At 40.5% G+C, this 21,866-nt stretch overlaps 1 protein-coding gene across 2 annotated transcripts in view; it reads left to right on the top strand.

Moving 5' to 3' along the window:
- Nucleotides 1-365: 365 nt before the first annotated feature.
- Nucleotides 366-21,866, top strand: part of nlrc5 (NLR family, CARD domain containing 5) — a 38,612-nt gene continuing 17,111 nt past the window's right edge. The window contains exons 1-25 of one of the 2 annotated variants that reach the window (XM_038705344.1): nt 366-2,054; nt 2,999-3,342; nt 4,644-4,694; nt 5,436-5,525; nt 6,684-6,869; nt 7,225-7,379; nt 9,229-9,360; nt 9,645-9,960; nt 12,730-13,141; nt 13,542-13,698; nt 14,373-14,503; nt 16,037-16,265; nt 16,386-16,627; nt 17,373-17,456; nt 17,601-17,684; nt 17,802-17,885; nt 17,998-18,087; nt 18,327-18,377; nt 18,492-18,521; nt 18,797-18,880; nt 19,174-19,257; nt 19,539-19,628; nt 19,922-20,002; nt 20,697-20,780; nt 21,510-21,593. In XM_038705344.1, coding sequence (XP_038561272.1) covers nt 3,015-3,342; nt 4,644-4,694; nt 5,436-5,525; nt 6,684-6,869; nt 7,225-7,379; nt 9,229-9,360; nt 9,645-9,960; nt 12,730-13,141; nt 13,542-13,698; nt 14,373-14,503; nt 16,037-16,265; nt 16,386-16,627; nt 17,373-17,456; nt 17,601-17,684; nt 17,802-17,885; nt 17,998-18,087; nt 18,327-18,377; nt 18,492-18,521; nt 18,797-18,880; nt 19,174-19,257; nt 19,539-19,628; nt 19,922-20,002; nt 20,697-20,780; nt 21,510-21,593 — 3,359 coding nt within the window. In that variant the 5' untranslated portion in view covers nt 366-2,054; nt 2,999-3,014. The remainder of the gene's footprint in view (nt 2,055-2,998; nt 3,343-4,643; nt 4,695-5,435; nt 5,526-6,683; nt 6,870-7,224; nt 7,380-9,228; nt 9,361-9,644; nt 9,961-12,729; nt 13,142-13,541; nt 13,699-14,372; nt 14,504-16,036; nt 16,266-16,385; nt 16,628-17,372; nt 17,457-17,600; nt 17,685-17,801; nt 17,886-17,997; nt 18,088-18,326; nt 18,378-18,491; nt 18,522-18,796; nt 18,881-19,173; nt 19,258-19,538; nt 19,629-19,921; nt 20,003-20,696; nt 20,781-21,509; nt 21,594-21,866) is intronic. The other variant, XM_038705345.1, reaches the window with a different exon arrangement.

The following is a 21,866-nucleotide window of genomic DNA, read 5'->3' as shown; positions in this document are numbered from 1 at the left end:
TATTTCACTTGCCAGAAAATGATTGAAGCCTTTTGTTATTGGCTGAAAGGTTATTTCTGCCCTGAAATTTGTTGATTTCATTCAGAAGAGTTATATTTGACAGATTATAGCTCACCTAGTACTTTTTTACCTCTTAAAAATACCCTTTAAATGGCCAATACAACCCACAAAATGCAGTAGGCTATTGCACTTGCCAGAAAGTAATTGAAGAGACTGGGCAATACAGCTCCAGCAGAGCAGGTTTCGGCAGACGATCACTTTTCTGCATGACACCGTAAACTTCAGGCTGCATTTCCCTCAAGGAGCATTTCAGAATCGGAGCATTTTGCCTGCCTGCTTTTACAGACATTTAGATTTTGTTGATTTGGTAATCCGTGTTCTACTATGATTAAGTAGGCTACGTAGTTAAATGACTTCCTTTTGTGTCCGTTTTAACCGTGTTTGTTGTTGTTTTACGATCGGGAGTGTCCACATGGTGTTTTATTTTGAAAATTTACCGGATTCTCTCTGCCGTTCTGTGTCTGACTTCCTGCCTGGTTCGATCTGCTCTGTGCTGCTCGACGCGGCTAGCGGCAAAAATAGACCTGCTACCTGTTCTCTGCGGAGCGGAGAGTCGCTTCTGTGACGCACTGCGGCCGCAGCTGGTGGACTCACGAGCATCGACTATAATGATGATTACTTTGCCTGAATTCGAAAAGAAGTTAACTTTTGAAACCCAGTCTTTACTGATTAAATCAGTGTTAATTTGATTTGAGTTCCTAAATCAACCCCCCAGCGGTTCCCCACTCGGGGGAAAGAGGTGGACATTACTCATTTTGCACAACAGTCTGTCTGCGTTGAGTGCAAACCCATGAATCATTCAACAATGTAATAAACATGTGTTGACATCTTTTCATTACATGTTTTCTTGAAGGCGCTTGTAACACATGTGTGCTGTATCTATCTAATTACACCAGCTCAATGTAATGAGATATGTGTGAGAGTACTGAGAGGGGCTGCAAGTCAGAGGTCGGGTGTTGTAGTGTGGTGAGGATGGGCGTTATCAGGCACCCGGCTGATGTTGAAGCTTCTGTAAAAAGCCATTCCGCTGATTGCTTGCCAAAGTGAGATCATACAATCAAACCGCGTTGACCAATAATGGTAGAATCTATTTCTGCCTTTAAAAAAACTGGATAAAAGGGACTGCTAATCATCTTTGAGGATTTGACTTCAGTGATGGTGATCCATTTTTCTTCTGCAGATCAGCTTCTCACATAAATTCAAATAGCCTACTTGACATTGACCATACATACATATACATTTGGATCATGGCAAATTAATGAATCATAATAATAACTGGTCATCTTCTTTGAGAGTCTCAGACTGTTTGAAATCAGAATAGAGTCACGAATATGTATGGGTAGACTGCATAGCTATACACTTTAAGCCATGGCTCCTAAACTTCCTGCAGTGGATCCTGCAGGGACTGCACCTCAGCAGACTGCCAGTCAGTCCTTGAACATGAACACGTGCCTTCTTGCTCTCAGAGAGATATGCAGCTTTTACAGAAAGAACTATCTTTTTGCACCCATCTGTAATGAATGAATTTAATAGTAACGATACAGTATTCAATTCAAAAAGTAACACACAGAATCAAACAATGTCTGAGCCAAGTTGATTTGTTTTGTCCTCTGTAAAACATTAGCCACACTGTGTGTATGGCAGCTGCGCAGCTTTGTTTCGTGTAATCATGTTGTACCTCTGTCTCACCCAGTAAGAGCTGCGCTTATCATTTGTAAAATGAACAGGTCTTCTGACGAAATGTCGTTCCCCACCAGGACCCCACATTCTCATTAAAGCCATCTATTACCGAATTAAACTGATTTTAATAAGTATACTGGACGTCTATTTATCCACCGGATCTGTCTGTCCATAACAACTGTCTAGCTGCAATTACATGAATCGCAGTTGCTGGGGAAAAACGAAACCAAAACTTTATTCCCTGCCCTTGGTTTCGTTTTTGAAATATAGACACCCTGGCTGCAGAGAGATGCAGTCTATGGCAGCATTTGTTGGTGAGTGCTTATTTTATTTGTCAATACTATATAGCTTTAGGTTACGGGTAACCCCGGTTCTCTATTACAACCAGGAACGGCACCGTTTAGTGCAGCCTAAAAGCTGTTACTGTTTGGTTGCAGACAGAAGACACAGCACAAAGCGATGCTCGTTACCTTAAATGACCTCGGCCGTCATACTGGCGGGTATGAGGAGAGAAACATGCTTTCTACCCTAACTGATTCTACCTGGGACAATACGTTTACATTTAAGGCAACAACAGTTTAATGGCCGTACAAAAGAAAGGCAATGAGGTAGTAACCCCGTGCGCACGAGCTATCTGGGCTTTACACAAACAAAACACATATAAAAAGTGGTGCGCAGACTCACGCGCGCCTTGTCTGATGTCGGAGATAATACAGTTGTCCACTAGTTTCGACGTTAGAAAAGCTATCTCAGTTGTATGTTCCTCATCAGGAATCCACTTAATTTACCTTAGTATTTAATTAAAATTAATCATTAATTAGTGGTTAAAACAAGCCTATATTTAAAATGTCGTTAGAGAGCCAACTAACGCGTGTGTTAAAAAAAACATGTCCAGGAACTCGTTGAAGAAGCCCGAAAAAACGAGGTTCCATAAAAAACTGAGCAACATAGATGAAAGCTGAGCTCAGTGTATAGCTCCTGCATATGAAATTCACTAGTTTGCTTCCCTGTAACCACTTGGCAAACTGTGGCTTTCTGTGTGTGACGGTGGTGTTAGAGCTCATCAGGTTCCCTCTGGTGTGTGTGTGTGTGTGTGTGGGTGTGCGCGCGTGTGTGAAGTGTTTGAATGTTTCCATTTTTTGGAACAATAAGCATTATAGGTTGCTCCTCATTTCCCCAGTTAAAGCTGTCTTTGAGGTGTGAGATTGTGTGCGAGTCTATGTGTGCTTGTGTTCATGTTTCCTTGTTTCTGTCTCAGCTGATGGAGTCTGACCATGAATGAGGAGGTTGACACTGACAACGAAAATGTCAACTCCGTCTTGGCTCAAGAATCTTCAGAACTGTTCCACATCCTTAGCAGTCAGTCAGCTGCAGTCATAATGCAGCTGTGCCAAATGATGCCCAGTGATGCTCGGCAGAACATCAACCCTCTGGCCTCTTCTGCAGCAGCAGGAAAAGAACACATAGAAGCCATGTTGGAGTACTTCAAGGTGGCTGATACTGCAGACTGCCACAACTTCCTTCAGACCATGTGCATGTTGTGTGAGAACATCCCCATGCGCCTGGAGGCGAGGCTCATGTCAGTGGCTGGATGTTCAGACAGTGAGTATGAAATGATGCTATAAACGTTGACAAGTGATGCTAGTCTATGGCTAGAAGGTTTAGTTTGCTCTGTGAGAGCATCCTCAGTCACCTACAGTCCAAAACTCTCTTCAATGTTCGGGTGACCTAGAGTAGCCTACGGGCAGCCCAGAACAGACCGTAAAACACAAAAAGAATGGTCATTTTAACAGTGTTTAGTCTCATACACACATGTCGTGGTTTAGGAGAAAGGATAGCTCAGTGGGGTAAGGACATTCTATACAAGGCTTTAATGGTGTAAAATAAATTCTATGTGTATGCGCTGTGAAGGGTAATTTAACAAAAAAGTGAAGAAGAGCAGTAGATCAAAATAACACAGTGGATTTGCCAGTGTAGGACTCTTTTTTCAGAAACCACACAGGGCATGCACTACAAATATATCTCTCAAACGGAAGTGGGTTTTTTTTTTATCTTAGAAAGCTTATGGAAAGCACCTCCTATTACAATATTGCAGTGATTGTGGGGTGGCCAGATGTGCAACCCCACAGTGAACAGTGCTGTAGCAGCTTACATACCTAAATAATCCACCAGTGCTGCATTGACAAGGAGACTTCATTCCACACTTAACAAAATAAGAGCCCAGACAGCATTTGTTTTTGTAACCAATTTGAACAGAATATATATATTATATTATATATATTTTATATATATAACTGGTTCTATGCTTTTTTAAAGCATTGTGGTTACCACTGGTGACTAACCTACTTTATATCTGTAGTAGTAGCGTGCTCTGTTTAAACTGTGACTTCAGCACAGGTACTAAACCAGAAATGGGTGATTGCTGAATCTGGCACGCACAGTATATGCTGGACTTATCTGTCAGAGTGCCATTGTCTCACTGGCGAGCATGTCACCATGTCAGCTTAAACAATCTTTTTACTGAATTGTCATGTCAATACTTGTTGGTAATCAATGAAATGAAAACGCCTTCTGTTCTCTATTCATTTCCAGAGTCGAATCACCCCTTGATTATGGCTATACAATATTTTTTTGCATTACGTTTTTTGTAAGAAGCATGGCAGGCTACATCATCATACTTGTTTTCAGTTTCTTGCACTGCAGATTATAGTACATGCAACCTTTCCAGGTCTTCCTCACATTTCCGGTCCTTACTCACATGCCATTTGTCATAAAGCCATAAATGCTCGGCTTTTTGTTCTGTTTGAGTGAAATAATGAGTAATAAGTGATACTTACACTAGTAAAAATCTCTTTCTTTGTGCCGAGCTGGCTAACAGTATGACTCTTTGTTTGACTGTTCAGCGGATGCCATACAGACTCCAGCCACAAAACCAGTGTGCCTGAGAAACACAGGTAGTGATTGTTTGTTTGTTAATGTCTGTGTGAGTGTAATATATGATGTATGTACCATGATGTGTATTGTGTGTGTGTTTAAAGATGAACATATATTTTCTGTGGGCCTGGCTGCACTGGCCGGCATTTTGCCATTGATTTGGGATTTTATTTACTTGCATGCACATCTTGCTAGCAGGCAACATTTCTTCAGTTCACTAAACTTTCTGCTTCCTACTTTTCCACCACAGAGTAAGTTATGGTTGACTTTGTGCTGCTGGAGTGTATTTGCATGGGGAGCACGCCCAAAGCAGATCCCAAAGTAAAATGTGGCTCACCTGGAAGATTACACAAATTAAAAACAATGTATGACATGTGATCCAGTGGTCTGTTTTTAGGTGATGTGTTTCTTTACTTGGGATTTGTTTTATTATCTTTATTTGATTTATAGTAAAGTGCCCCACAGCAGATATAGCCTTATTGACAAACTAGAGTGTAAAAGTGAAAATGAAAGGCAGCTGTGGGGCGAGGCAGCAGTTTGTTTACTTACGATCGGCAAATATTCTGTAAACCTTTCTCTTTTGTTTCACTTTGGGAATCCCCAACGTTTCCTTTGAGTCTGTTATTTTTATCTCTAGATGATTTAAATGAGGGCTTAAGAATACTATGCCGGATATGCAAGATTCTTGCAGTTGGACTTGACAGCATTAGTCTTTTTGGATGTTTTCTAGTTTTTATTGTATGTGTCTTTCACCACTGTAGAAGCTTGTGAAAATTCCAGTCCCAGTGAAACGAACGAGAAGTCGTTATCGCCGCCCTCAGAGCAGAAGTGTTTCAAACGCCGACGGATTGGTAGATCATACACACAACACTTCAACCTTCTTACATTACAGTTACATTCACATGCGCAAACAAAGCTGGCAAATGGCCATTCACTGGTTAAAGTTCATGGATTTATTAAGAAACCTGGATACAGTGTGGCATAATCAGCCTTGCTGCCAGTTTGCCATGCTGGTAATTGCGGTACAAAAATTTCCTACACCCAAAAAAGCATTTTCTGCAAAGAAAAGCTCTCACTGTAGCTGTAAAACTGCTAACAGGACATTGTCTAAAAGCACACAAGGTAATTAGTTACTTTTTTTTTGTTTGATATTTCAATGTTAAGTCAATAGGTTGGGCTAGCATGTTCAGAGGAAGAGACATTAAATCACATTTGTGTAGTAGAAAAAACAGAAATAGTAAAAATATTTGTAGTGTGTAGGCTCGGTGAACAACTCACCAAGACATAACCATAAAACTGCAGACAGGAAAAACCACAAGTAAAATGATCATTCCCATGTGATGTGTTAATTGTGGGACTAAACCAGGCATGTTAGTCATGCATGCAAGAGTATTACATTACCAGGGTTAACCCGCTTCTCATTTTTAGTGCTGAACCAAAACAAGCTTACAAGCTTAATTAAGACCCAACTCCCTGTGCATTAACTGTAAATGCCCAGTCCTTGATTTAGCATTTAATAGTGTTTTGGATTCTGTCAATGATTTTTATTCGGTAGACTCACATACACACATTTTTTCAAACCAAATAATCCTGTTTCTTGTGTGGTGACATTTCTAAATGTCATTGTCATTAGTCTTTATTAAACAAGAACCACGCACAAAAAAAATTAATCTCAAAATGTGAAGAGATGATTTATGCCAGCTCTAGCTTTTAGCTCATTTCCATCTGCAGTCCCTACCAGGTACACAGATACATCTAAAAGCACACGTTAACATATAAATGCCAGCACATTCATCCAGTACCACTACAACAATATGGCTGGTTACTCAATATTCACCTTATGTCTTGAAAGTTGAGTTTTCAAAATAACTATAATTGTGTAACAGGAAAATGTTGAAACTGCAGTTTGCAGTAGCAAATGATAGAAATTGTGATTAGTGAAATTAAAGATAGGGATGCAGTTTGCACACAAAGGTGTTGTAATGTTTTAAAATCTATTCTACCCACAGACCACTGGGTGCAGTACATTGATGCAGTGATGAATTTACTGGGGAGGAGGTGGAAGCGACTCAGTGAGCACCTGGTGATTGAGATCCAGCTGGAGAATGTGTGGGTCAGTCTCAGGGTGGCAAACAGAGGCAGGGACAGACCTGATCAAACCCCTGGGTCAGCAGACAGAGGGAGCAGAACACCAGGTTGGCATGACTTCCTCTACCTCTTATTGCACACCAAGAATCAGAAGATCAGAAGATTTCATGTGGTAAATCAGTGGAAATAAATGCTGGGGTGAGGCAACATTGGAGAAATTAGCAAGAGACAGCTATGTTCCAGTAGTATCCAACCCAAAAAAAGATCCCACCCCTTTCCCTTCAGGCCTCCGCCGAACCCACTCCCGCAAAACACACTTTTTCATGTGCAATTCAAGGCCAAATTAAATTATTACATATGCTTCTTCTATGGTTTGGCTTTGTCATACAGACATAAAACTTTCAGACTTTATAATTATATTCTGCTGTACTCTTAAGTAAACATTTTTGTCACCAAACTCAGAGCCTGATGGGGATTATGGGTCTATGGAGTCCCGAGTGACATTGGAGACCTTCCTCCAGGGATGTGCAGGGAAGATGACAGTTCTCGTTGGCCAGTCTGGATCAGGAAAAACTCTGCTGGTGTCTCATTTAGGACAGCAGTGGGCGCGTGGACTAGTAGGTTTACATTTCATCATCACATCATTCAGTATTTATTTTAAATAAATGTTTGCAATGACAGGGATGTTCTGTGCCAATCTGCTGGACTGAATCAGCAGAAACAATGGAGGGTGATTCTACAAGTGGTGCCAAACTTTCTATAAAGCATTTTCTCATCTTTGGTTAATGTAACCAGGGCTTGACATCAACTTTTTTTGCTCATTAGCCAATGTGGCTAGTGGTTTTCCTAAGGTACTAGCCACACAGCATTTTCACTAGCCACATTTTTGTTGTAGGGAAATTACGTTTTATATGATTAAAGTTGACCATAGTGTGCTAAATTTTACTAATATCATTTGCCTTATTTATTTAAAACAGCATTAAATACTGTAATACAGAGTAGAAACATGATATGCATTAGACAGAAAAAGCAAAGAAAAGCAAATTATTTTTGTCTAAAAAAGACATGTTGGTTTTGCATCTGCATTTCCTCAGAGCTCTGCCTGGATTTGCGTCCACCTGAAACGAGTATACAGGTCTTTATTTTCCAGATTATTCCCATATAAACGCATCTCCTGCTTTCATACATGGCATGATACGTTTATTAAAAAACAGAATCAACTCTGGAAAGTTAGTTGTGATATAACGATATGATGTGATGTGAGAAGAGGGCAGCCTCAGCCCTCAGTCTATGTTTTTTAAAATCTTTTTTAAACACCACCATGTCCCTTAATCATGAAGATATCTGTAATTTTACAGCATTTAACAGCACTTTCCTCCTGCCTTTTCTCCATCTCAGCTCTGCCTTTTCTCTTTCCTTCGTTCACCTGTGCATTTTTCTCCACACTGGTCGGCCACACACACTCACACACTGAACGCTATGTTGATGTGTGTGAGCATGTGACCAGATATGTGATGACAGGCATCATACCATCAGTTGATTATTAACGGCATCAACGGGGGCATACAGGTCTATGGGACTGTGGTTGACCTGTGACAGATTCAACTTTTATATTCTTGTTTGACAAAAGTCTGGATGGTCATATTTGGCGCGCACCCTCGCGCAGCGGCACTGCAGGAGAGAGACGCACCTGTTGTGTGGATTCTTCTGCTATTAAAAAAGCTTGCTTTGTCATTGCTGCCACTGGTTAAGTTGATAATTAAAGGCAGGCCAAAACAGCCCTCATCCCATCAGGAAATCTCGGGGTGCTACAGATGGCCAGTTATCTAGTTTAATCTCCACAAGTTCTTCTTGTTTACAGTGTTGTTGGTCACTAGCGCGCACAACAATATGCTTCATTAGTAAACCAATGAGCAAACACTATGCTCAGGTAGTACTCACGGAACCACCATGAATGAGTGTGTCGCAGTGTCACATTGCAATTTGTTTGTTATTTCTGATGCATTTTGACAAGACTACAATTTTTCAACATGCCAAAGTGGCTAGTGGGAGTGACTGGTTTACCCGACACGGCTGAAATCCAGCCGCATTTGGTTGGCAGATGTTAATGTCGAGCCCTGAAAATAACAACAGTAAATACGCTTTGAACATGTTTTTATTTGTGTAATCTAACTCTCTTTTGTCACCTGGAAACTATTTCATAACTGAACTGTGGAGCAGCATATTCATACATAGCAGGCCAGCAACCAATTTCATTTAAAGGAGAATTTGACACATCAGAGCCTAGAACAGGTCTTGGGGAGTACCACTCAATATATTTAAATAGCCTTTTATGCACAAAATTGGTTGGGGCTGAACGACCAGACCTCTGGAGTTCCCCTTTTACTTATCCATCTGTGCTTGGTTCATTCTCTTATTTTGCCTTTATTTGATTTTCTCCCTCTCTCTCTGTTTCTTATCATCCAGGGCCCTATCCCTTCATCCTACCTGTTTGTCCTGCTAGAGTTTCGTCAGCTCAACTTACTGTCCCGCCCTCTCTCTCTGTCTGAGCTGCTATTCCGACACTACCTCCCTCCAAATGGGGGTGAATATGAAAAGGTACGAAGGTAGCGATACCAGAACATTCATTCAGTGCTTTATTGCTATTTCAGCATAGTGAATAGAAATTAGGTTCGGTGAGATCTCACAAAAATAAATCAACAAGAGCAACCATTTCTAAATATTAATGAAAAGGCATTTCTTGGTATTACTAGAAAACCACAAATGTTTTAAAGCTATTGTAACAAACAAATCATAATCAATAATGTATGTCTTAGGTTCAACGAGGTGAGCTAATACATATTTTATTCTTACATTCGACATATATTCTGTGTTCTGAGCAGAGAGCCGTTGTGGATTACCTCCTTTCCAATCCAGAGCAAAGCTGTTGGGTTCTGGATGGTTATGACGAGTTTCACAGCAAACTCGGCAGACAAGAGGTGCGGGGAGAACTGTTGGACCCTGAAAACCCTCTGCCTGTTGCAGACCTCATTTCAGGGCTGTTAAATCGGCAGCTTCTTCCAGGTTGCACTGTGGTGGTCACCTGTCGTGTCCGTGATGTCATTGATTTGGAGGGCGTGTCAGACAAAGTGGGGCAGCTGCTGGGTTGGGACTGCCATGCCATCAGGGATTATGTGCACAACTTCTTTGGAGTAAAAGGTGACAACATCCAAGCCTTTATATTAACCTACCCCCGTTTCCTGGCCTGGTGTGGGAACACATTTTGACAAAAAACGCCTGGTCTGTTTTTTAAGTTGTTTGGATGTATACAACCTCTTAATCCCCGCCGGGTCGCTCGCTGTTACTGTTTCTAAGCTGTTTAGATCTTTAATACAAATATTCATCTTAAAACTTCAATCAATATGTCAGTATGTACTTGCTAGGTCTACACATCGTTAAATCGGTTAGATTATCCTCAATTAAATCGTTCAGTTCATTTAACGGAAACAGCAAGCCCCAAAGTCTAATTCTTATAGATTTACTGGTGTAACCAGCATGGTACAAGAGATGAAAAAAAAAAGAAAGTGCCGGCTCCCGTTACCTTTGAAACGCTTGTTAAGTCCGAATGTGTCCGTTCCTTGATTATTTACAGTGGTGTGAAAAAGCCCCCTCCTGATTTCTCATTTTTTTGCATGTTTGTCACACAATTGAAATATTAAACAAAGGTAACACAAGTAAACGCATAATGCAGTTTTTAAATGAAGGTTTTTATTATTAAGGGGGAAAAGTGATTGCCCCCCCTGTTAAAACATAAATCAACTGTGGTTTATCACATCTTTGGAATGCTGAGTTTAATTTCTCTAGCCACACCCAGGCCTGGTTACTGCCACACCTGTTCTCAATCAAGAAATCACTTAAATAGGACCTGCCTGACAAAGTGAAGTAGACCAAAAGATCCTCAAAAGCTAGACATCGATCTGTGATCCAAAGAAATTCAGGAGCAAATGAGAAACAGAATAATTGAGATTTATCAGTCTGGAAAAGGTTATAAAGCCATTTCTAAGGCTTTGGGACTCCAGCGAACCACAGTGAGAGCCATAATCCACAAATGGCGAAAACATGGAACAGCGGTGAACCTTCCGAGGAGTGGCCGGCCGACCAAAATTACCCCAAGAGCGCAGCGACGACTCATCCAAGAGGTCACAGAAAAACCCACAACATCAGCCAAAGAACTGCAGGCCTCACTTGCCTCAGTTAAGGTCAGTGTTCATGACTCCACCATAAGAAAAAGACTGGGCAAAAATGGCCTGCATGGCAGAGTTCCAAGAAGAAAACCACTGTTGAGCAAAAAGAACAAAGGCTTGTCTCAGTTTTGCCAGAAAACATCTTGATGATCCCTAAGACTTTTGGAAAAATACTCCGAGGACTGACGATACAAAGGTTTAACTTTTTGGAAGGTGATGTTCTGGGGCTGTTTTGCTGCTTCAGGACCTGGAAGACTTGCTGCGGTAAATGGAACCTTGAATTCTGCTGTCTACCAAAAAATCCTGAAGGAGAATGTCCGTCATCTGTTCGTAACTCCCAGCTGAAGTGCACTTGGGTTCTGCAGCAGGACAATGATCGAAAACACACCAGCAAGTCCACCTCTGAATGGCTTAAGAAAAACAAAATGAAGACTTTGGAGTGGCTTAGTCAACCTGAATCCAATGGAGTTGTTGTGGCATGACCTTAAAAAGGTGGATAAGGCTCAAACCCTCCAGTGTGGCTGAATTACAACAATTCTGCAAAGATGAATGGGCCAAAATTCCTCCATAGCACTGTAAAAGACTCACTGCCAATTATCGCAAATGCTTGATTGCAGTTGTTGTTGCTGCTAAGGGTGGCCCAACCAGTTATTAGTTTTAGGGGGCAATCACTTTTTCACAGGGCCATGTAGGTTTGGATTTTTCCCCCTCATAAGTGGTGCTAATTAGCAGAGTTTCATGAGCAGGACCACACATCAAGCACGTCATCGCCAGCACTTCCATAAATACCCACACGTCCTAAGTCCTCCCCTTCACCCTCGTATCCTGCATCCCTCCCTCCCGCCCCTTTCTCTGTTCTCCTGATCTCTTTCCTCCTCTCCATAGGTTTATAGGGGGTCTGTCATGCCCAGGTGCTACGGTGGATTTCCCTATCGTAGCTTCCCCACAACGCTTTCTAATGTCTATTCAGTTACTGCAAGCTTCATACATCTTCTGTTTGTTAATCAATAAATCATTTAATCATACCTGTTGATTGTGGTCCTTGCTAGTGAATAACCATTTAAAAACTGCATTTTGTGTTTACTTGTGTTATCTCTAATATTTCAATTTGTTTAATCTGAAACATTTCAGTGTGACAAACATGCAAAACATAAGAAATAAGGAAGGGGGCAAACACTTGTCACACCACTGTATATTCCTTTAGTGTGCATACATGTAATATTCTGTTCGAAATAAACTGTTTCATAGTAGCCTATTTAAGTTTTGTGTGAGAGGAATTCAAGGCCTGTCCCTAATCTATGCAGAGTCAATTCAGTGATTTTAGCAAATAAAAGCCCAGGCTATTAATCAAAGTTTTACAGTATATTTGTACAAAAGGGAATTTCACCACTTTTACTTCATTACCGGGAGTACTAGTCTGTGACAATGGTTTTAAATGTACTCTGTTGCTTTCTAAATTTTGGAGACCACTAATTGAGTTGCATTATGGAAAGTGGATTTTAAAAATGATGTTGCACACCTACAGTCAAGTATTTAAGTTATTATAGCTGACCTCTGCTCATTTTGAAGTCAGGCTGAGCTACGCTGTGTATCACAAATTTGCTAAACTTCATATAAGATTCATGACAAGTGCAACAAAACTAACATGACAGTCAGTCAGTTAATCGAACTGGCCTCTTTGGGTTTTGCCTTAAATTTCTATGGGCTTAAACAAATTTTTACGTCTCATCTGCAACTCACCCAGCAAACAGAGCTCTTGGGGTGTATGCAGCGGAACTCCTCCTTTCCTCTCAACACCTCCTCGCCATGTCATCCCTCCCTGCCCTCTGCAACATCTGCTGCATCTGCCTGGAGCATTTGCTGCTGGAAGGGAGAGACGCAGGCAGCACACAGACACTGGGAGAAGGAGGAAGAGGAGAAGAGGGCGGTAGAGGAAGGAGTCGTGCCCAAAGAGGAGATCCAGGAGGAAGAAGAAGAGGGAGTGAAGACATAATGATAGATGTAACAAATTGTAGGGCCCAGCTACCTCCCACACAACCCCACATACCCTCCACCCTGACCCAGGTCTACCTCACTCTTCTTGGTGCATTTCTGAGCCGTGACCCTGATAAAAGTGGAAGAACTGACGTGCCACAGACCACGAGATCTCCACATAGGTGAAGGCTGAGTAGAGTACTAAACATATTAACACCACAACACAGACACAACATGTAGTACATACAATAAATATTCAATACATTCGATTTACAAAGGTGAATGTAGAGGAACGCATGATTCCTTGCTATTAAATACATTTCAGTATGTTACACAAAGAGAGAAGTGATCCATGAAAACCTCTAGAAATATTATTTTAAGAAATCAGAAAACGGTTATTTAAAAAACCCAACCCCCACTGTCTTTATTTAAATGATAGTCTTAGTGTGTTTTCTGTTTCAATTCAGTTTTCACTTTTACATGATCTTCGAGTATATTATGTACCATTGCAGCAAATGCTGCTGCAAGTTAAATTGCGATCCGATGCAAATTAATTAATTTGTTTTCTGTCTTATTGTGCAGCGCTCTGTGTGAGCTGACCACTCTCAGGCAATCTGAGTTGTGTGAGCTGACTCAGGTGGCATGGAAAGGCTTAGAGGGCAGTAAGATCCTGTTCATGGAAGAAGACATTTCTCCGGACGTTTTGGAGTTTTCAATCAGGACAGGCCTCCTCTCAAAGGTCAGAGATGGTTGTGTGAATGTTCTTCACATATCTGGGTGTGCAAGCTTTATTGTTTTTTTTTTATGTGGGGTCGGGGGTGGGCGTTATAATGGCGTCCGATTTGACTTTGAAGCATGCCCACAAATTGTTAGGTAAGAACAGCAATGTAGGAGTGGAAGGAGTTATGCTGTCTGATTGGTAATGGGGATTAGTGAACTGGTTGTCAAAAATAGATTGAGATTAGCAAGTGGCTACTCCATTTATTATGTGGCCTGGCTCCTTCAAATGAACCTTTGCACATTTTTATAAATAACTGGAAAGGAAATGGCTACTTTCTCCTTCACTGATCTCAAAACAAAGATTTTTTGTTATGATTCATATGTTATGGCAACAATGACATTCATGGTCCCCAGAGAACAAACTGTAAAAACTTTGGTGATATCATAAAAACTTACAGGTGGTGTGGTATATTCCCCTTTCTGCTTGCACATCCTCACACACAAAAAAAACATGTAGGTATGCTATGCTAAATCTCTTAACACTTTCATGCTCATAAAATGATAAAACTTTTCATATACTGTATGTTACTCTGACATCACCCTCTGGACAATGTTGATGTTAAGAGTCGGTCTCGCTATTGACATAATGAATTGACATAATGAATAACACATTCATCCATATCTTCTTGGTAGGTCGAGCACAGACGTGAGGATGGGGCACTTGTCAACTCCTATAGCTTCATTCATCTGACAGTACAGGAGTTTTTAGCTGCACTCCGAATCATGACCAGTAAGGATGTGAGTGACACGCAGCTCAAGAACAGGTAGGAAACTTCACAGAAGTCACTTCAGAAGGAACACTGTTGTATTTGTCAAGGTGACTACAGTCTTCTCAGATTTTTTCTGAGAACCCCCCCACCCCCATTAGAAGCCAAATAAAGTTCATGCCCCTCACAGTAACAAGCGCACTGTGCTCAGCCCTGAGCATGCAGTCATTTATAATTACAATTAACTACAGCTCTTTTTTTACATTACACAACATTACCTACTTACCAGCTGAGTGACCTAATGGAAAAATACACATATTTACGGTGCAGCATGTACTATATGACCCAACAGCTTTGCACTGTCTCATTTAAATGAAACTCCATCTGTTTGCACCTGTTCAACCACATATGTACTGTACGGTCTGTTCTACTACCAAAGAGACAGGAAGGACTCTTTTCAGGTCAAGTTAACACTAGCAGTGTGTGCACTCCTACTAAAATAGAGGCCTGTAACCAAGTCAAGATGAAAGATCAAATCAGCGATACAGTAGTATTCAGATCCTTGTGCATATACCACACTGTAAAAACACGACATTACAAGAAAAGGGGAGTGGAAATTTTATAGACAGAAAAGATTTAAAAGTATGTATGTATAATCAGAAAAAATTACTTAAAGTATCAAAGTAAGTACTGAGTGCAGAAAAATGTCTCCTGTGACTGTTATGTTATTATACAGATTTATCATTATTAAATTATTATTTATGCATTAATGAAAGCTGAATTTTATTGTTGTAGTTGGTTAAACAGTGAAATCGTGTTGCTGCACATGCATATATTGTTTTGTACAGTAGTTTCATTTATAACAAAGCATCATATTTTAAAAGCTCTTCATATGTTTTGTTTGCAAAAATCTTAATTTTTAAAGTAAAGTTTTTAAAGTGCTAAAGCTGTCAAATGAATGTTGTACCTGTAAAAAATACAATATATCCCTCTGAAGTGTGTAGAAATAGAGTAGAAGTATGAGGTAGAATAATCGAGTAAAGCACAAGTACATGAAATTTGTTACGTAGTTACATTCCATCATATTAAAAAACTATCTAAACTGAATTTCCATACCTCACCTAAGTCATTAGTGTGCTGAGGAGTCACACTCAATGCCAGGAATAACCTTTCCATGGACGCAAGAGGAGCCATGTAAGTTGAACACACGGAAATATGTCTGACCTTCCTCCCCAGAAGGCGGACAGAAATACAGTATGCTGATGCAAACCGTAAAGTCCACAGCTGTGGAGGCCCCTACGCAGATGTGGTTGGGGGGTTGGGGTGGCAGGGTCACTCAATCTGTATGTATAGCCACATTATAAATTATATTATCAGTTTGTTTTATTTTCTGCTCTTACTAATGTTTTCTTTGCAGAGGGAGTTTTTTTGCTGCTACTTTACTAATCAACTAGGGGCTAAAAAGATGTTAAACCCCAATTTTAAAGACAAGTCAACAAGACTATTCCACTTGTCAGGGTTTCTTTATTATAAAAAGGGTCTTGTTTTTACCAAATCTTTGCTCTATCCTCCTCCCCATTGCTCTCTCAGATTCAGCCTGAAAACCCGCTGGACGACCAAGTCAGACCAAAGGACAGTCTTTACTGACTCCCTGCACCTGTATGTATGTGGTCTGGCTTCCCCACACTGCACTCCAGCCTTAGTACAATTAGCCAGGACCTCTGGTGGAACAGGCCAAAGTTGGGTCCAAAAACGGCAAGCCCTTGTACTAAAACTGCTTAAAAAGCTCTGTCACAGCAACACGCTAACTGGACCAAAGGTAGACTATGAACTGAAGTGAATCCTGCATGTATAATTTAACTGTACAGAATGTATATTATTTTTTAACCATTCTCTGTGTTTCTTTCCTCACTGATCGTTTCTCCTTGCGTCTTCCCAGATATTGGAGCTTTGCCACTGTGTCCAAGAGAGCCAGGACCACCAACTGGCTAAGCAGGTGGTGGGTACGAGGCCAACGCTGGAGCTGCGCAACATCCGGCTGTTACCTAATGATATTGATGCTCTGGCTTTTGTAGTAAACTCAGTAGGTGATAATGGCATCGGATTGGACTTTGGAGCATGCTCAATGGAGCTTGAGTGTTTAGATGTCCTGCCCAGGTGTCAGTACATTCACAACCTCTGGTAAGTCAAAACAACACCTACATACACACCTGTCTATCTTGAGGTAGACTGCATGGGAGGCCATCAGTCATGTGAAGTGCGGGTGCAAAATACAATGTGCAAAATGACACGTGAGGCTAAGAACCACCCCTATGACCAGCGGCGTGGTGTGTGGTGGGGCGAATAGTGTTGATTTGTCAAGAATCCGAAAACAGGTGTTTAGCTTGTGGACGCTGAGAGAGCAGTTGAACAGCGTCAGTGAATGCGTAAAGAGCTGCTGCTTTGCCTTTGACATTCCTCTGCTAATTGGCCACCTGTTGTGAAACTGACTGCAGCACTCTGTATCCGGCTGTGTCCCTGTGGTTGGCAGAGCAAGTAGACATACAGTAGCCTGGACTCAAGTGCAAAGAGATGAAAACTGATGCCTCAAACATAAAACAATAAACAGTAACGCCAGAAGGTGCCTAAAACGAAACCTTGCCAGGACACAGACTGAGCTGCAAAAATAAGAAAGCAGACTCTCTCTGACAACAACAGGAAGTTAGTTATACCATGCTTACTGCACATGAATATATTCTCACCCAAATGAAATGTATAGAAGTTAGTAACCAGCAGATGAATTCTTCTTTTTTAATATCCGTGACATTTCCTTTTTTCTGTCTAATAAATCTGACATATTTCTTGGAGTCTCTGATTCTAATGAAACATTAAGGCAGGTTTCATTATGAATGATGCGTGTTGTTTTTAACTGCTTGTGTGCCTTCAGTTTTCGCAGCCGCAAGTATGGCGACAAGTTCGCAGAGAAGTTGTCCTCCGTTTTGCCAAAACTCACAACCCTGAGAAAACTAGAGTAAGATTCAAATTGTTGCTTTTATTTTTCTTACTCCCCCACCCCACAGTCTGTCTTTTGAATCTCTCTTAATTTCATATCTAGCTTCTACAGAGATGTGTACTTTAAATGTTCTTTGCTGATTTTTGCCTTTGTCTCCTCAAGGTTTTGTGGCGCCAGTCTGACTGCCACAGGAGCCGCTAGTTTGGCCTCTGCTCTACAGAACTGTCCAGACATCACTGAAATCAAGTACATTTGCTGCAGCATAATTTTTGTTGCGTTTCTGGCTAAATATGGCTGCTGAGCCCCGGTACCTAATATATGTTTTGGATTTGACACCAAGCTCTTTTTTCCCCCCTGTCACAGTCTGAGTGACAACAACCTGAAAGACGAAGGGATCAAACACATAGCCGATGTTTTTCCCAAGCTACCAAGACTGGTCTCAGTAGTGTAAGTACACGAGATGCTATTTTTGAATAACCACAATGTCTCGAGATGTTGTTGGCTTTTTGCTGATTCAGAGCACAGGAGTAATATGTGTGTCTGTGTGTGTGCCTTGCAGGCTGGGTCGAAATAACAGCTCTCTGGAAGCGTTGGACTATCTCATTGGGAAGATGTCTTCATGTTTCAACATCCAGCACGTTTACGCCGAGTATGACCACACACATACACAGTGCCAACTATGTTACAGGCATCGTTATTTTCCCGTGATTTGACACAGAGACCGTTCAGACTCTCCATCATGGGATCTTAGTGACTGTACACCTCAGACTGGTCACTTCCAAACTTACTTTACTTTATAGACCCCAGAGGAATCAAATAAAGGTAAAAAAAACTGTAACAAACAAAACTGTTATTTGCTTTTCAACTTGTTGTTTTTTCTTTTTGCAGTGGCACGAAGGACGTGACAGTAACATTCTTCCAAAACTCTGATTTGAAGGGGTGAGTTTAATGGTTAAATAAACACAATGAGTAAATCCAAACCAGTTATTAACCCTGAAGTGTGTCTTTGAATAACATTGTTGGGGCATTGTCATTCTTTATTCCCCTCTGCAGCCATAAAACTAAATCTGAACCAACAATCAGGTAAGACAATAACACCTCTTATCAAATGTTGACCACTTTCCAGATCTTACTTCTCTTGCTAACTAGTTTCCTTGAAGAATTTTGCTTCAAGCTGCGTTTACCTTGCCTTTTTTTAAAAAGTACATCTTGACCAGAAACGGCCTCTGAATATATGAATACAGAACCATTGCTGTACTAATTAAGTCAGTTTAGCTCATGTGCCGATTGATTTGCATTAGATTCAAACTTTTTTAATGTTACTAAGATGTAATCTCGTTGTGCCATTTGTTCTGCAGCTTGTTGAACCAGAAATGGAGCGAGCCTGAGATGCAAAAACTTACAGAGGCACTGGCACGTTGCCCAGCCTTGTCTGACCTGGAGTACGTAACCCTAAATACACCTATTCAGATTTATAGAACCCTCTACCAATGATACAACACGCCGAAACAGACTTATATGCAATAAAAGTATAAAATAAACGCTGATTCTGATTATTATTTTATCCAAAGTGACACATTGCGAGCATCCGTCACTTCCTTGTTTTTGTCACCAGAGCATCAGACAGTGAACTCTAGTTCCACTGATAGTACCTATTTATTCAAATCAACTGTAAATAAAAAAAATATCTGTGTGTGTGTGTGTGTGTGTGCGTGTGTGTGTGTGTACACTCTAGTCTGTCTGGAGGCCAGTGGGATGTGGAAACACTGAGGACACTCACTCAGGTTTTGCCAAAGATCGAAGTCACCAAAAAGATCATGTAAGACTGGATTCATACCAAACTATCTATCACAAAGGACATCATATAAAAACGACATAAAGCTGCGTGTATCCTGCATATGATAGATTTTTACTACACTACTTTTGCTACACAATATGTCATTTTGCTATTCTCTATTTTACCTCGCTATCTAAAAAATATCACAAAGACATCAAATACACCATTTACTTTTTAGTTATTAAGGATTAGGCAAGTGCATAAAACGGTGTTCAGCATCTGTAAGAATTGATCAGCAGCAGTTTGTTGACGTCTCTTTTCAGTGTGAATGACAGCTGCTCTTCAGTGGAGGGTTTGGTGATTCTCACTGCTCTGCTGTGTGATTGTCCCGCTGTGACAGAACTTCATATCAGGTAGAAACACACCTCTAATGTGCATCGCATACTATAAATGCACACATACATTCACCTTTAAATATACTGGACTAACAAATGCATACTTATCATTACTTACATCAGGCAGGACAGTCGTCCAATTCTTCTGCAACACTTGTGTCAATGTGTAAAACAGTCAGCAACAGTCAGTTTGCCACAATTTTTCATCATTTCACTGCTTTCTGCTTTGTTATGAAACATGTTTAGAAATTAAAAGCCCCATTACTTCACTTAATTCTTAAATAGTTGTTTAACCACTGCTGTTCCTTCAGACTACAGAGCCCTGTGCAGGTGTCTGTCGTGTTTCCTGGAGGCAGAGAAAAACCTGCAAATGAAATATCTAAAACACTCTGGTATGTATTACGTTATTTCTTTTTTTTTATTTGTATAACATATGATGAAACAGTATTTTGAGAGCATCCTGGTGCAATTAATAATATTTAATTTGGAGAGAGAGAGAGAGTGATCATTCAAAAGTGTTAACTAAGAAAAAAGCTGTTTTATTTGTTAAACGGGGAGGATTGTTCATGTGTGTTTGTAATTCAAGTACAGATCGAGTTAAGAGAGATGACATTGATATCGATAATACGAATGTTCCCCTCTAGATATATAAAAAATATCTTTTTGGCATCTACTCCTTTTTAGTTAAATGCAAACATGATTAATTTCAAAAGTTTAGCTACTAGAAACATGATGCCGTCCAAGTCCATTCTCAGCATGTGTCAACTGGAGGTAAAAACCAGTTTCCACATCACACTTTTTTAAGTTGCATGCTGTACAACAATTGTACCTAAAAGGTGTTAAACTGTAAGCTCTGTGTTAAGTGCAGAGAAACTTTCCCACTTGCAGATGCATGTGAAAACAGCCTTCCAGTGTCAAACTCTGCACATCCTTCATTCTGCACAGCGAAGCTCAAATTACAAGCAAAGCAACTATAAGCGAAACACATTTTTGAGGAGGGCGGGCTTTATATTATGTCTTTATGTGACTGAATATTGGTATAACTGGTGATGATGGTGGTAATCGTGGAGCTGTTGCCTCTGTTAGTCTCAGGTGCTGTGGTCTGCTGCCTGCTGATCTGGAGAAAGTGTGGAGGAGTTTGGGAACCTCCTCTGATCTCACTTTGCTGGAGTAAGATACACAAAAACACCATCGAAAAACCAAGCATTTAACCCCTTAACGCCTGAATTTTTTTTACGATCAATAAAAAAAAAAAGATTTGTGTTTTCATTTGCTTTCAAGCTGATGTTAAATTGAGTGAAGATTGTTAATTTGTCTTTAGAACATAGAAAAGATATAAATTCAGGTATGTGTAGGTATGATGCAAATTAGCGACAAAAGGCATAAATGAGAAACCAGGGCTTGCAAAAGGTTCCTAGGTTCGTATTGAATATGCACCAACAGGCATTGTGGGAATCCATGTGCTATTTTGGCTTGCAGTCTGCAAGGAAGAGGTATGATGCAAATTTGCGTCAATTGGCGTCAAGGGGTTAAGCATTTACCAGCCTGTAACAGTAACCTGAAGCATAGATATACTGTACTCCATACTGCTGTGTACTGTTTGTGTCCAGATAACTGCCAAGCTAAAATGAACACTGACATACTGTGTGTTCTCCAGTGTCTGTGTCTGGTCCTTCTACATTTGCAAATTTGTGTTGAAATCCGGTGACTGCTGGGACATCATTCTCTACTGACCTTTCATGTTACGCAATTCCATTCAATCGCCAGAGTATGATGTGGCCATCAGTTACAATGCAATGTTATATTTGTGATATTTTGCCCTGTGTTTATGTTTTGTGCATCTCTTCTGTTTCTACCCATGTTGGACTCTTTCTTTAACCCCTCGTTCTTGTCTGTCAGCATTTCCAGTAACTCTTTAGGCAACAAAGGTCTGAGGAAAGTGTTGGAGGTCCTGCCTTGTCTGAGTAGCATCCAGGAGATCAAGTAAGACAAAATTATGACAAAATGACTAAAGACCAAAATTCAAAACTATTTTAAAAATCTTATACTTTACTTGTGATGTTTATAGCAAACCCCTAATATACTGTAAGGTTACATAATGTACATTTCATGAGAATGAGTGATCTTGGCCGCGGAATTATCAGTCTTGGTTTCTTTCTTGAGATAGGAGGAAGCGTTTTAAAGAAAAGATAAGACTCTGTACCGTGTTAGACAGAGCTGATCTAATCTTGGTTCACTGGCAAAAGTAGGGTAGTT

This window comes from Micropterus salmoides, unplaced genomic scaffold (assembly GCF_014851395.1).
Source record: "Micropterus salmoides isolate LMB-PRFRI ecotype aquatic unplaced genomic scaffold, ASM1485139v1 Ms_hic_scaffold_8, whole genome shotgun sequence".
Lineage (NCBI taxonomy): Eukaryota > Metazoa > Chordata > Actinopteri > Centrarchiformes > Centrarchidae > Micropterus > Micropterus salmoides.
This window is presented reverse-complemented; position numbering and strand designations above follow the sequence as displayed.